Source organism: Liolophura sinensis, chromosome 1 (assembly GCF_032854445.1).
Source record: "Liolophura sinensis isolate JHLJ2023 chromosome 1, CUHK_Ljap_v2, whole genome shotgun sequence".
Lineage (NCBI taxonomy): Eukaryota > Metazoa > Mollusca > Polyplacophora > Chitonida > Chitonidae > Liolophura > Liolophura sinensis.
Window position 1 is genome coordinate 64,227,917 of NC_088295.1, and position 14,127 is coordinate 64,242,043.

General features: G+C 38.0%; 1 protein-coding gene across 3 annotated transcripts in view; it reads left to right on the forward strand.

Annotated features, from left to right (window-relative positions):
• Window positions 1-14,127, forward strand: part of LOC135481848 (bone morphogenetic protein 1-like) — a 143,758-nt gene that overhangs the window by 123,920 nt on the left and 5,711 nt on the right. For 2 of the 3 annotated variants that reach the window (XM_064761584.1, XM_064761583.1), the window contains exons 6-16: window positions 67-268; window positions 807-1,054; window positions 1,818-1,856; window positions 2,041-2,224; window positions 4,414-4,598; window positions 5,231-5,438; window positions 6,072-6,289; window positions 6,883-7,053; window positions 7,966-8,083; window positions 10,254-10,330; window positions 10,961-11,077. In XM_064761584.1, coding sequence (XP_064617654.1) covers window positions 67-268; window positions 807-1,054; window positions 1,818-1,856; window positions 2,041-2,224; window positions 4,414-4,598; window positions 5,231-5,438; window positions 6,072-6,289; window positions 6,883-7,053; window positions 7,966-8,083; window positions 10,254-10,330; window positions 10,961-11,077 — 1,767 coding nt within the window. Of the gene's footprint in view, window positions 1-66; window positions 269-806; window positions 1,055-1,817; window positions 1,857-2,040; window positions 2,225-4,413; window positions 4,599-5,230; window positions 5,439-6,071; window positions 6,290-6,882; window positions 7,054-7,965; window positions 8,084-10,253; window positions 10,331-10,960; window positions 11,078-13,598; window positions 13,689-14,127 lie in introns of all 3 variants that reach the window. The other variant, XM_064761585.1, reaches the window with a different exon arrangement.

The window sequence follows — 14,127 nt, forward strand, 5'->3', positions numbered from 1 at the left end:
GAGCCTTTTACTGAAATCTGTGATAACCACCCTCATTACTGTATACCTGAGGTGTTTCTCTTCCAGCCCCGTACAACATCGGCACGTCGACAGTGGAGTGTGGGTACAGGATACGCAGTGAACAGAGGCAATCTGGTTACATTGTATCCCCCACCTACCCGGGCATGTACTCGGACAATCTCTTCTGTTTTTACAAACTCCAGGGAAAACCCGGACAAAGAATTCGACTGAGATTCATTGACTTTGATCTCTTCAATGGCGGAGATTAGTGAGTAAACCTTTTTGTTGTGACAGATAAACAGTTACACATAGTAACTTATTTCTTTATGAAATGTTGCAGCAGATACATGTAGTATGTATGTTTACTTTCAACTTTGACTAAAGAAAAGATCATACAGAATATAACTGTGAGTGATATTAGAGAAGACATTGCACCATATTTTTTGTTCCACTAGCAGAATGTTTTCATGGAGATAATAACGGACATATTGATAAATAGATCGTAAGACTCCATCTAAAATTATCTATAAAATTGTTGTCCTTAGTCCATATTTAACTGCTCTGCATTCACAAGTAATTCTTCCCCCCAACTTGAATCCTACTTTCTCTTGCTTGCCTGAGCGAGTGCCTCTTTGTTGAGAGATTTGTCAGGTAAATTGCTGTAATAGGCAGTCGTTTATATTTCAGCTTCCCCCGCCTTTTAAATCTTTGAAATGAAAATTTGTATTCACCAATCAAGTAATTAATGAAATATAAGTCATATATATACAACCTGATTTAATTGTCTCATCTTGTATTTATTCCAGCTGTCCATACGATTATGTGAAAATATACGATGGGTTGACAAATCAGTCTGGTGTGATTGGGATTTTCTGTGGAAGATACAGAGACTTGACTCTCTTCTCAACAGCAGAGGCTCTTCACATAGAGTTTGTCACCAAAAGTGGCAGAGTGTATTTTGATAAAGACATTTTAGAAAACCGAGGAGACTATAGTTTTCCCAGAAGAGGATTTAATATAACTTACGAATTTAGTGAAGATTTTGTAAATTTAGGTAAGTGACACTACAAATAGAGAAGTGCATGTAATATGTTATTTTTAAATACTTATTTTGGAACAAAGATTCACCATGCCGGTAAAAGTCATTGTAACCAATGAGAGTTGTGTTACATCATTACTAATCTATCATTTTGTCTTCACCTGTTAAGCAATAGTCTCATCTATGAGGGCATATTTTTCAAATTTTGTCATTATAAAATGATATCAATTACTTTTATGAACAAACTGAAAATCTTCAACCTTTTCAACTACTAAAACACTTTTCCAGTGGAGTTTTATGCATACAATTATTATAAAAATGAAGCAAAAAATGATTTTCTTGTGTCATTAAAGATGCAAGCTTCACAAAACTGTGCTAATTATTTTTCTACACCACATAGTTGTCTCAGAATGTTTCAAAATGTTGATTGCAGAGGTAGTTGAATAGGTTGAAGAATTAGGGTACTTAAGTATTTCTCATTGTTGTTAGCTCAGCAGTTTACATTTCATCTGAATTAAATGTTAAGAATTTAGAGATATTGTTGCTTTAATAAACAGTTGCAGTACTTAAGTAATTGTGACCTTGTGTATCTCAGAATCATCAGTTAGCGGATGTTTCTCAAGCTTTGTTGAATTAAATAGTTTTGCAGTAATTGTAATCATTTTGGATTAAAGGTTATGATGGTTGAAAGTGTCATCTCAGAAACCACAATTGGTGTGTGTTTTATATGAATGTATGTATGATTTTGTATGAAGTTGAAATTCCATTCATTTTACAGATTTTATATCAGGTGATTCCACCCATATTCTGGGCACGGGTAAGTTTATAAATAATTTGTTTAATAATTTTTTTTCCCAAAAGTATTTGTGCATTATGAATTTTTGTGAGTTTTTCTTTATGACTGTGGAGTATGTGCTGAGGAATAAATGATGTACTACCTGTAGCAAAGTCTTCTTTAAAAAAATAAAGACCTGAAATAAGTGATTGGTGTTATGTTACAGAATGTGACCAGCGTATCCTGAGCCAGATGGAATCCAACGGCTCATTTATCTCCCCTGGCTACCCCAAACAGTTCCCCATCAACGTCACATGTCGTTATTACCTGGATGGACTCATGGACAGGGATAATCTGGAGAAAGTCCGAGTGGATTTTGAGGACTTCAACATTCCAGGATCCATGCCGTAGTAAGCAATACTGGTCTGATCTCGTGTGTTGTCCTCTCTGTGATATGGCTGAAATATTACCAGTATTTTGTTAAAACCCAAGCAGTCATTCATTAATACCAGTACATCATGTAAATTCAGTGATAGTGTTTTAAGATGCGCTCGTGACTCATTTTGATTGTTTGTTTGTTTTTGTGGGCTGTCTCTTCCATGTCAGGGATCAGGTTTATTTAAATAAACAAATGTAATCAGGCAGAGCAGATGGTCACTTCACTGTCCATCCTCAGGTATCCAACAAAATGCTCTGAGACTGAGCTATTTTCCAGAAAGAGAGAGCGGGATTTGTATCAACAATACCATTGTCTATTGTAGTCTACTCAAGAAAATACTAGTAATTCCTTACATACAGCGGCTGTGGCCAGGATTTTTTTACCTTGTGCTCAAGAATAATTCCTTATGTAATAGCTGTTGTCAAAAAATTTTTTTTATGGTGTACTCAAGAGTAATTCTTTATAATGACTGTTGGGTTTTATGGATGGAGGAAGTTTCAGAGCCTGAAGGAATTCACCCCCTCATAGTGTACATGTGCCTGACAAAGCTCCTGACGTAAAGTAGCCCAAACAGACGAGGTCTTATTTGAAATAGATGACTTCACTGGTCAAGGGCTTATGTCACTGTAGCGATAATATTGATTAAACCATTGAGTCATTAAGGTTAATTGAGTGCCTTTTTGCCAGAATCACTATTATGGGAATAGAGATGCAGCCATTTTTCAAATCTGTCAATCATTATTCAACATTTTTAGAATTTGAATGATAAACTGTGAAGTCTGAGGCTGTACTAATGGAACACGGGTAGACATGTCAAAGACCAAAATGGCCCACTGTCACATCTTTATGAGTGCTGGCAGACAGAGTGCCCTCTAAGCCTGAGAGCTTTGGGCTAATGAGACCATGGACAAGAGGAGGTTATATCTGACGGTCTCTCATCCTTCCCCCTTCCTGTCGGATCCCGTCAGGTTCCAAAAACCTCCTCAACCTAATGTAATAATGTGCGCAAGAGACTCCTTTTGTTGACATGATGGTAAGCTCAAATTTGGCTGTCTCAAGAACACATCAGCTTTTATCATTGACTTCTTTGCTGGATGCGTGCTCTTTACCTCTAGTTGATAGAATCTGTAGGCGTAAACTTGAAAGGCTTCGGTGGTATGTTGAAATATTGAAATCCCTCTCTCTCTTGCTGACTCACTTGTAAAGGTCTGTTGGTCAAGCTCAGGTGTCTCTTGTCTGGTAATCTTCGTCAGTGTGTGGGCTGGCTCTCGTCTGGTAATCTTCGTCAGGGTGTGGGCTGGCTCTTGTCTGGTAATCCTTGTCAGGGTGTGGGCTGGCTCTTGCCTAGTAATCCTCATCAGGGTGTAGGCTGGCTCTTGTCTGGTAATCCTCGTCAGGGTGTGGGCTGGCTCACTCGTTTTATGGGCTTCGTTTCATGTTGACTTGACTAAATCTTCATAGCTGTCAAAGACACCAGAATTTTACCACGAAAGACTCACCCATTAGGTTGAAATTTGTGGTTTGGTTGGGTACCTCTGAGTCTTGCTGCATTTCCTCCAAGCTTTCTTGATCTCCTTGTGATCGTTTAGTTATTTATCTGTTTAGTTTGAATTAGAGGAGGTATTTATTATTATTCCAGGCTTCTGCAAAAGTGAAGGATGTTAATTTTGGGTTTGTCTGTCTGCTTGTGGCTTTAGGGGTTGAATTTAGGGGTTTGGTTTTGATTTCTCTGTTCAGCAGATAGATATGTGCATAAATCTTGCATATTTGATAATTTCTTGCATTCTGGTTAGTCGTTGATGTTGGTTTCTAGACAACTGTTTCAAATATTGTTCCATTTTGTATAATTTTGTATGGAGTGAGTGAGTGAGTGCTTGGGGTTTAACGAATTTTGTATGGAGGCTCATCCTCTGAATTTTCGAGTGTTTAATTTTTCATTTTAGTTAAATGCTTTATGTGAACTTGGATGGCACATTTTTGATGTAAGTTACATTAGCACTGAACATGTTTTTAATTATTCTGATTAAGATTTTTATACCTTTATGCAAAACAACTAGTATATCAGAGCTTGGAAAAAAAGCTGAATAAACAATTTCAGCAGGGCACAAGTTCTTGATTCATATGTACAATGTGTCTGACCAAGTTTCTGTTGTGTTTCAGCTGTACCCTTGGATATGTGGCAGCCAACCTTCAGGGCCAGGTGGAGGGGAGCTCTGGGGAGAAGTTCTGTGGGGGACTGCTGCCCCCACCTCTCATCAGCACTGAGCCCCGCATGGTCATGCTCTTTAATACCAGCAATGGAGTCCTAGGCCGGGGGTTCAAGGCCAACTATCGCTTCATTACAGGTCACCTGTCCCTTTTAATAATTTGTGTGATTTTCTCCAATCTGCAAATGGAAGCCTTCTTGTAATACCTAAAAGCTGGCTTGTGGTATTTTACCAAACATTTTATGCCCAAAATCATATGAGGATGTGTCGTAATTAATATAACAGAATTTCGGTCCACGATTTTGACATTTCTGCATGATGTGCTGTAATAAACCCCATTAATGATGTGCAAAAAGTGCTTATATTGGATGCAAATGTGTTGATCCATCCTGTTAAACATAAGGTGATATTGATTGATGGATTGGAGTTTAATGATGTACCGAAGAGTATTTCACTACTGATTATAGTCAGGTTTATGGGAGAGGGAAACTCCAGTGCCAGAATTAAACCACACTATTTGTCAAGTATCTGACATACTTCTTTGAAAGCTGGATTCGAACATGTGACCTCAAGGGCCTGACAGTAGGCCTATGGGTACAGCCTCAGCACTTAAACCGTTTGAGCTACACTAATGCTGATGAGCTTATTATGCTCATGTCCCTAATATAAACTTACTACTTTACATAATTTGTTTGTGACATGTTTTGGGTTGTTTTTATTTTTAATGAATGACTGGTACTCATAGGTTTGCAATTTTTGTTTTCTGACAGATTTTGGAATCCCTGGTGCTCAGGTCAAAGAGGGAATGTGTCAGTTTTTGTACGAGAGTAAGCGACAGAAGTCTGGCGTATTTAACTCTCCCCGCTACCCTACAAACTATGGGACCAACATTGACTGTAAATACATCTTCCAGCCAGAGGGAAGAGAGCGTGTTCGAATTTCATTTGAGTCTTTTAAACTTCCTGATGGGGATCCTAGGTTAGTTTATGGACAATCTATGCTGAAAGTGTACTCTTAAAAAGGATAATTCATTTATTAGTGCAGAAAAGAACGATGATTCGATTTATCAGTGCAGAAAGTGTAATCACAAAAGAACGATGATTCAATTTATCAGTGCAGAAAGTGTAATCGCAAAACGATGATACAATTTATCAGTGCAGAAAGTGTAATCGCAAAAGAATTATGAGTCATTGTATCAGTGCAGAAAGTGTAATCGCAAAAGAACTATGATTCATTTTATCTGTGCAGAAAGTGTAATCGCAAAAGAACGATGATTTAATTTATTAGTGCAGAAAGTGTAATCGCAAAAGAACTATGATTCATTGTATCTGTGCAGAAAGTGTAATCGCAAAAGAACTATGATTCATTTTATCTGTGCAGAAAGTGTAATCGCAAAAGAATTATGATTCATTGTATCTGTGCAGAAAGTGTAATCGCAAAAGAACGATGATTCAATTTATCAGTGAAGAAAGTATATTCCCAATATGATGTCAATACTGTTAATCTCTGCAGAAAGTTAAATCCCAAATAACAGTTCAGTTTGTGACCTATGGCTGTAGTTGTGGTGATATGTCATAAAACATAATAACATATCATGCTTTTTATTTACAGCTGTGATAACAATGACTACATTGAGATTTTTGAATATCGTGGCCTGACTGGGAATGCCACTAAAATTGCTCGCTACTGTCGCGGAATTGTTCCAGGACCAACGTTATCTTCTGACAACATCCGTAAGCTGGAGATAGTCTTCCACTCTGACGAAGAACATGTCAAAATGGGTTTTAAGGCAATCTATGAATTTGTCTCTTCAAGTGATCTGTTTTTAAGTAAGTCATAGTAGTTCTTGCTTTATAATTTCGAAATGAATATAATCTTAATTCGTTACCAATAGGGAAGACGTTAATCACCTCATACATTGGCGAGGTTAGTTTGGGTCTGTCCGCCTGTCTTAGTATCTGTGCAATAACCATTCCCATCCAGGCACAAACGTATTTAGTGATTTCATGATCCTTGATGGCCATTGGTTTTTGTTCAACAATTGCTTCAAATCTTGTCTGATTTTGATAAAATTATTGGTGCAGATTCATTGTGTGAAACCTCACAGCAAGTTCAAAAATGGCTTGATCCATGCGTAATAAGTGGGGATATAAATTCATTAAATTTGCATGTTAAATGTTCACTTTGACATATCATGACCTATGACTTAAAATGTGCCAGGCAGATGACTCTTTCACAATGGATAACAATGCAGCAAACTCTCAACATGACTTTAATCGTTTTGTGAACAGGACTATGTCGTCAGAGATTTTAAAAACTTTCCCATGAGTCAAAATTTAAGCATATAATGTTTGCTTGATGGAGAAAATTTAAGATATGGTATCAAATTGTGTTGAATGAACAAATGATGCTTGCATTTCAGATTGTGGGGAGCATATTGTGAGTGATGGGACAGGAGGAGTAATTAAAAGTCCCAATTACCCGGGGAAGTATGAGCCCAGCACCTACTGTGAATGGACAATAAAAGCCAGCAGGAAAGGCAACAGTATTTTACTACAATTCCCGCAGATTAAAGTTGAAGGACTCACTAAAGGTGTGAAAATTATGATGAATGTAATATGAATTGATGAATGGTTTAAGAAGATTAACACATGTACATAGCAATAACTGTGTATTGTAAGATATACTGTTGGAGAATTTATCACAGTTAATCAAAAATAATCACCTTGATGAGACCTAATTCTAGTCATTGGCGTTTCTAATCACAGGGAAACATACATCAGTCTTGACCTAGAAACATGACTGACATGCACAAGAAACTCAGTATGCACCATTTTAGCCCAGGTTTTTGTAAATTTTAACAGGATTTTAATATATGAAAAGCAAAATCTTGTTAAATATAGATGAACCAAAGGAAAAAAAAAAAAAAAAACAGGTCTTGCAGTTCACTGTGGAATCATCATATTTCATATGGAAGCCTATCAAAACATGACGTACATGTATTTCAGTTCTTCCCATTTTCAGTACATGTATTTTCATAACTTCAACTGGACGTACGTGGTTGTGTGATGTACATGTATTCGGGGAAAATGAAGAAATGTTATTGAAAAATTCTAATTTTTTTTCCAGAAATCCTGTGAGTTTGTATTTTGTATTTATTTATTTGATTGGTGTTTTATGCCGTACTCAAGAATATTTCACTTATACGAAGGTGGCCAGCATTATGGTGGGTGGAAACCGGGCAGAGCCCGGGGGAAACCCACGACCATCCGCAGGTTGCTGGCAGACCTTCCCACTTACGGCCGGAGAGGAAGCCAGCATGAGCTGGACTTGAACTCACAGGGACCGCATTGGTGAGAGGCTCCTGGTTCATTACGCTGAGCTAGCGCGCTAACCGACTGAGGTATTTTGTATTAAATTCAGTGTTTATTGTCATTTGTTAATGTTGTTAATGTTGTTTGCACACACAGAATGGCTTGCGAACTGTGCCTGTTGTCTGTTGCAGATGGTTGTGTTAATGCTGTGTTGAGGATTTACTCTGATGATATGCCGGAGCAGGAACAGTGTGGTACAATTGATGCTCACCCAGCTTTGCTGTCACGTAAAGATTTTATCAGACTTAGGTCAGTAAATATTCTGTTGTCTATTGTGTATTTTCACAGTTTGACTTCCTAAGTGTATAATATAGGCCTACTAAGTTTGTAAACCTTAAATTAGGGCTTTGTATTTCATAAAGATGACTGTGTATTTTCCATGTTTTATGTTTCATATTTTCCTGTGTTATTAAATAGGGATCCCGTTCTTCCCAAACGGGATCCCTATTGTAATTGTTCTGTTTTTTCTTATTATTATTTTTTTTTCACCAATTTTGTTAGCAGGGAAACTTCTACACCGTTCAACATAGAAGTTCGAAATTTTGCTCATATATTCTGGTGGTGAATATCTCGGGACAAATTCTCCATTTTTTTTTCTATGTCACGTGGTTCGGCCGCCATATTGAATTTTGTGTAAAACCTTTAAAAATCTTCTTCTGAAGAACCACTGAACCGATTGTTTTCAGATTTGACATGCAGCTAGTAGGTCAGAAGTTAAAAAAGTTTGCAAAAATGGTTGACATCCGGTTAAAACTCTGGAAGCTCGCCATTGGTCGAAGTTGTGACGTCACAAAAAGTTCTGAAATGTCAATTGTTCTCAACGTATTCTGATGTATCTTTAGCTGCTGATTCCGAATCTGCTTTTATTTTTTGCATATCTGTGTAACTTTTAGAGATATAAGCGAAAAACTACAAAAAGTTACGTAATTTCAATGACCTGTAACTCGAGAACTATGGGAGCTAGAAATGTGCAACCTGCACCAAATTGTAGCCCAAGACATGCTCTTTCGAGGATTCGCCAACGGATTTGAGCTACAATCAATAGTTTTTTTGCTGGAAGCGTTCAAAATGACAACACCGTTTTTTGTTTAGAAAAAGATGGGAATCCTATTGCTTTAACAGTTAGATACGGACTGGACTGGGTTTATAGTATTTGACCTGATGTTTTCGGCTACACTGTCCGTGATCTCCTGAAACGGTTGTAGGATGACATTCAGCTATACAGTACTCTATCAGATGGCGTAGAATTCTAACTACAACAGCAAAGGACATGGACCTGTAAAAGTTAGCTTTGTTTTGCGCAAGCCTTGTCTTCTTTACTATACGCTAACCAGGCCAGGGTGATTGACAGACATCGACATGTGTCGTGGTCCAGGTGTTGATTTTCTAACAACGGCCTAGATATCAGTAGAGCAGTGAGTCTGTTCATGGCAGGTCGTGGATTGAGACATGAAAGTACAAACTTTGATTTTTCTTCTTTCTTTCTTTTCTCTTACCGCTGACGCCTGTCAGTCATGTCAGAGTTCGATCCCAGCTTAACCAATTTGTCAGGCGATGAAAATGTTGTCAATTTCAAGGTTTTAAGTAGGCTGCTAGGCATAGTTGGATGTTCTGATGACGAATCTGGTGGTTTTTTCCTTTCTCTGATGCACGGTTTTGTCGCCAATTGCTATGAAAGTGCAATTTCCGCCCATATTTGGAAGTCACATGACACAAAACTGCTGCAGCTGTGGAGCTGAAAATGACTGAGTAAAAAGGGCTATATGGGTAGTGTAGGCGTGCGGAAAATCATGGAAGTATGTCAATAAATGTGGGAGTTGCAGTGCTTCAAATATTGTCCAAAGGCCGATTTGCTGTATTTGGCTCTTTGACGTCCCCATGTTATCTGATGCATTTTAAATGCATTTGCGACTAGGATGAAGGCACGAACATTGTAAGCATGCTACCCGACTTAGTTTGACGTTCTGATCATGAATCTGGACTTATTTCTTTCTGGCAACGTACAGTTTTGCCGCAAATTGCGATCAGAAGGCGAAAAAAGCGCTAATCCCACCATATTTGGAGGTCTGGTGAGAGAAACCGTTACAGCTGTAAAGCTGAACATCACTGAGTGGAAAGCGCTACACACGTACTCTATGTGTGCTAAAAATCTTCGATCTTTGTCAACATCCACAGGACATGAAGGGGAAAACGTCATCGATCCTATCCAGGATCCCTGCCTAGGATCTGCTCTTCGCAGATCCATTTTAGTGGTACTTGATATTATTAAAGAATAAATTTGAAAATTATACTTTTGCTAAAGCTTCAGAATTTAAATGAATGAGATATTGTTACACAGTTTTCCATAGTTGTCAGACAAGATTAAATCATACACTAAAATCAGCCAATCTGTGTATCAGTCACTTTTTCTTTTTAACAGTTTAACAAGCTCAAAGACAGCAGCAGGAGCTGCCGGGTTTAAGATCACCTGGACAGAGGTGTATGAATCTCATAGCAGTGAGTATAACATTTATAGATTTTTCTTTGTAGTCAGCTATTTACATTAAACTTGAAAACCTATGAAATTTATGAACAGTGTAAACGTTTCTTTTTGTCATTACATACATATGTGTGATGAGAAATAACCCTAATACATGTATCTCTTTAGTGTATAATTTGTTCAAAATGCCATTGATTGTCTCCCTTTGATTTTGGAACACTGTGGTGTTACAGCATTCTTGGCATAGCACACCAGTATCGCCTATGGCTGATAAATAAATTTCTCATAGTAAAGTTTTAGGTAGGCTTGTACTGTAGGTCAACTGTTTCTAGCTTATTTATTTATTTATTTAGTTATTTAGTTATTTACTTGGTCGGTGCTTAACACCATCCTGCCTAATTTTCCAGTCATGTAGCCTACATTGGTGATTAGGTTTAGAAGGAAAAGTAAACCACCAACCATTTGCAAACTACAAGAGAAACCTTCTGACTTAAAGGTGCAGCTGAAGTAGTGAAATCAAGAGCGTGGTTAGTTTTGGGACAATAAAGCTTCAGGCAAATCCAACCAAGGGCCTGTATTTCTAAGGTGGGTCAGTCACCAAGGAGAGAAAGCAGTGTACGATGATGCTTCTGTTCTGATTTTGTTAGGTGCACAGTGTAGCGGGTTTTTGTGTGCCACAACAAGTTACTGCATAGCACCGGGCCTTAAATGTAATGGTGTGGAGAACTGTGGAACGGGGGACAGCTCCGATGAGACAGCAGATTGTAAGTCCACTCACATTAGATAACTTTCCTTCATTTAGCATCAGCTAGATTTAAACCATTTTCACCTCAGTATTGTGTTTTTCCTGGATGGCTATACATATAGTCATTATTATAAGTTTGCAACAAATTTGCATAAATTTCAAGTTTCACACATTTGTACTTTATACTTTTGTCCTTGATATGTATTGTGGCTTGATTTTTATGTAAAACACGCTATGTCCCATTCTTTCTTATACTGCAGTCTTTTCCCGTAATCTGATGGAGAATAAAGAACTAGAGCACAGTTAAAGGATTATTGCCCAGATCTATGTTTCTATTCATAATTAGTATCCCCTGTATTGAGTTTATATTTTATGAGGCTAATTTTATGCATTGTTTCTGCCAACACTTGGTAGTCTCCACTAATCTTTGTGAGCTGTCAGAGCTTGCACATTTAGTTTTAATGTTAAAAAAGCTACAAAACTGAAAACAAGTATATTGAATTTCTCCTCGAAAATGTTTGCTATTCTGCATACGGTTGAAAACACAGGTCATCAAATGACACTTAAGTTAGTTTTTTCAAATTTCCAGACAATTTGACCCTCAGGAAGACACGGATTTACAGTATATTTTAGTACACTTTAGCACATTTTATAGCTGAAAGCTACGGGATGAATACAGTTGAACTCTTAAAGATTTGGCCACTTTGGCATGTCACATGTTGAGCTGTACTGGGTCTGCGGCCAGGTGGAGATCATCTAGGGCAGTAAATGTGTTGTTTTGGTGGATTTAAAGTCATTATTACGTTTTTCATAAGGCCTCTTGGTTATATACTGTTCGGTAAATAACTTAAAGTTTCACGCGTGAATTATTTGTGTTTACCTTCACACGATATAAGTTGGTGACAAGATGACAGAAGAGGGTGATTAGCCCCCCCCCCCCCCCCCCCCCACCGTTCTGTCCATTACCTTGCATGGCTTTTGGCAGCTCTGGTTGCACATCCTCACTACATCAAGTCACTGACAGTGAGGAGTGCAGGTCTCCCAACTAGTAGGCATATATGTACATCTCTAAATAAACCCAAGAATGAAATAGATGTCTGTTACAAACCTTTAGCAGACACGCCAAACAAGAAATATCTGTCATCAGCTTCCTGTGTCCATATGCTTCATTAGTATATCATCTACACTGACACTGTGTGCAAGTCCGGCATATTGGGAGACAGGATTCGTTTGAGTTGTTATCACATTAGGAGCTAATATTACACCATCACTGGCTTTATAAACAAAACATCTTATGATTTCCTGTATGCAGTTTTGTCTGGATGTAATGTATGTGTCACCAGCGACAGATAAAATTATTGTTTTGCCTTTCGCCAGCAAGGATAATACCAATCTGTATGACTAAAATTTCATCTGAGGGAACTTGATTAAATATTAAGTAAATTAAGTATTCATGTTTACGAAATATAGGCAGAAGTTGACAGTGTTTCAAATCATGCCAGAATGAATCAGAAATGTTTAGCTGCAGCAGTGCAAACGCACGTGTGTAGGTGTTACTTTGATCGCAATTTGACCTCTTCATCTCGTCTGCTGGTAGGCCTAATTTGCAAGTATCGATTCGCACTATGCTCAATATTACTACTGCAGTTTGATATTTGACATGACACTCTACATGTGTAAAGGTACTAGGCAGTCACGCTTTACATCCACAGAGTTTTCTCCTAAATTCCCATTTATCACAATATAACGATAATAAAACTATCAACCTGATATGAAGTGCATGTACTGAAACCTTTATGATTAAAACTGAGGAAAACATGAACTGCTGGTGATTGGAGCACAGACTAACTGCTCCGTGAAAGATGAGCTTGTTCATTACATTGTTGAATTGTCCAGTTAATACCCTAGCCACCCCTGATGCTCTCCGCAGCACTCAGTCAGTAACAACCACAGTCAAGCAATGAATCCTGGGATACACTTCTAAGGCGAAACTTTAGGTCATTTACCATAAACAGGTAGGACCAGAGGCTAAATCTGGACACTAATCCTTAAAGTAAAATTTCATAGATATTGAAATTTAATAATAATAAAAAAGAATGGGCACATTTTTAGGTAAGCATATTCTCCAACAGATTCATTCAGGCAATGATTTTATTTGTTTTTTTATCTTGCACATTAGTTTTCAAACCTGGCTAGGGCTGAATTCTGTTGACTTTTGCACCTCTGCAGTATTGTTATCCCGTCTCAGCCAACAAAACACATCGCATCAAATGTTCCCCTCTTTGACAGAAGGCAATTATAAGAGGCTCACAAAAAATATAGATACAGATGTCTCTGCCAATTATTAGGAAACTTTCTTTTGGTATGAATCATTTGTGCCCAAGTAACAAGGTGATTAGGATTAGGATTTTATTATACATACAGCCAGCTCTTGAATGTGATCTGAAAAGAGGGAAAAATAAATTATCAATTTTCAATAAATCAGAATATAACATTCATTCCGTGTCATCATAAGAAAAAGCTGTTGTTTCTACAACTAGGTAAGAACTGTGCAAAGGTAAACTCTGTACAGACACTCCTCCTCCTCATGTCCGTCTGTCTGTCTGTGCATCAGCTGAGACAGACCTGAGGTAAGGGCTCGTGCGCATGAGGAGATGGATCATACCTGTAGAACGTCCAGTTGTGCCGCCATGTTTGTTTGCCACTTATTTCGTGCCCATGCTCTAAACTTTCAGAGACTAACTACATGCTAACTTAGACTAATTTTTGTGCATATCTTGTATATTTTTTCTTCATCAGGTAAAGTGCATGGTATGTAATATTTTTTAAGAGAGTTGAAGGTAACATGGTGTAGGGTGAGTGTTGTAGTTACACGTCCTCCTAACTCATATACAAGAGAGGAGAGGCAGATGTGCCCCCCCTCAGTAAGTGGTCCTCTGTCCTTGCTCTCTCTCTGTCTACTCTAGGGTATGCCTCTGACCTCTGAACTCATGTCTGCAGTGTGCTGTGATAGGTGGAATCTAGGAGATTCATTTGCATGTTGTGAGACTCCTTACATATAGGTTTTCA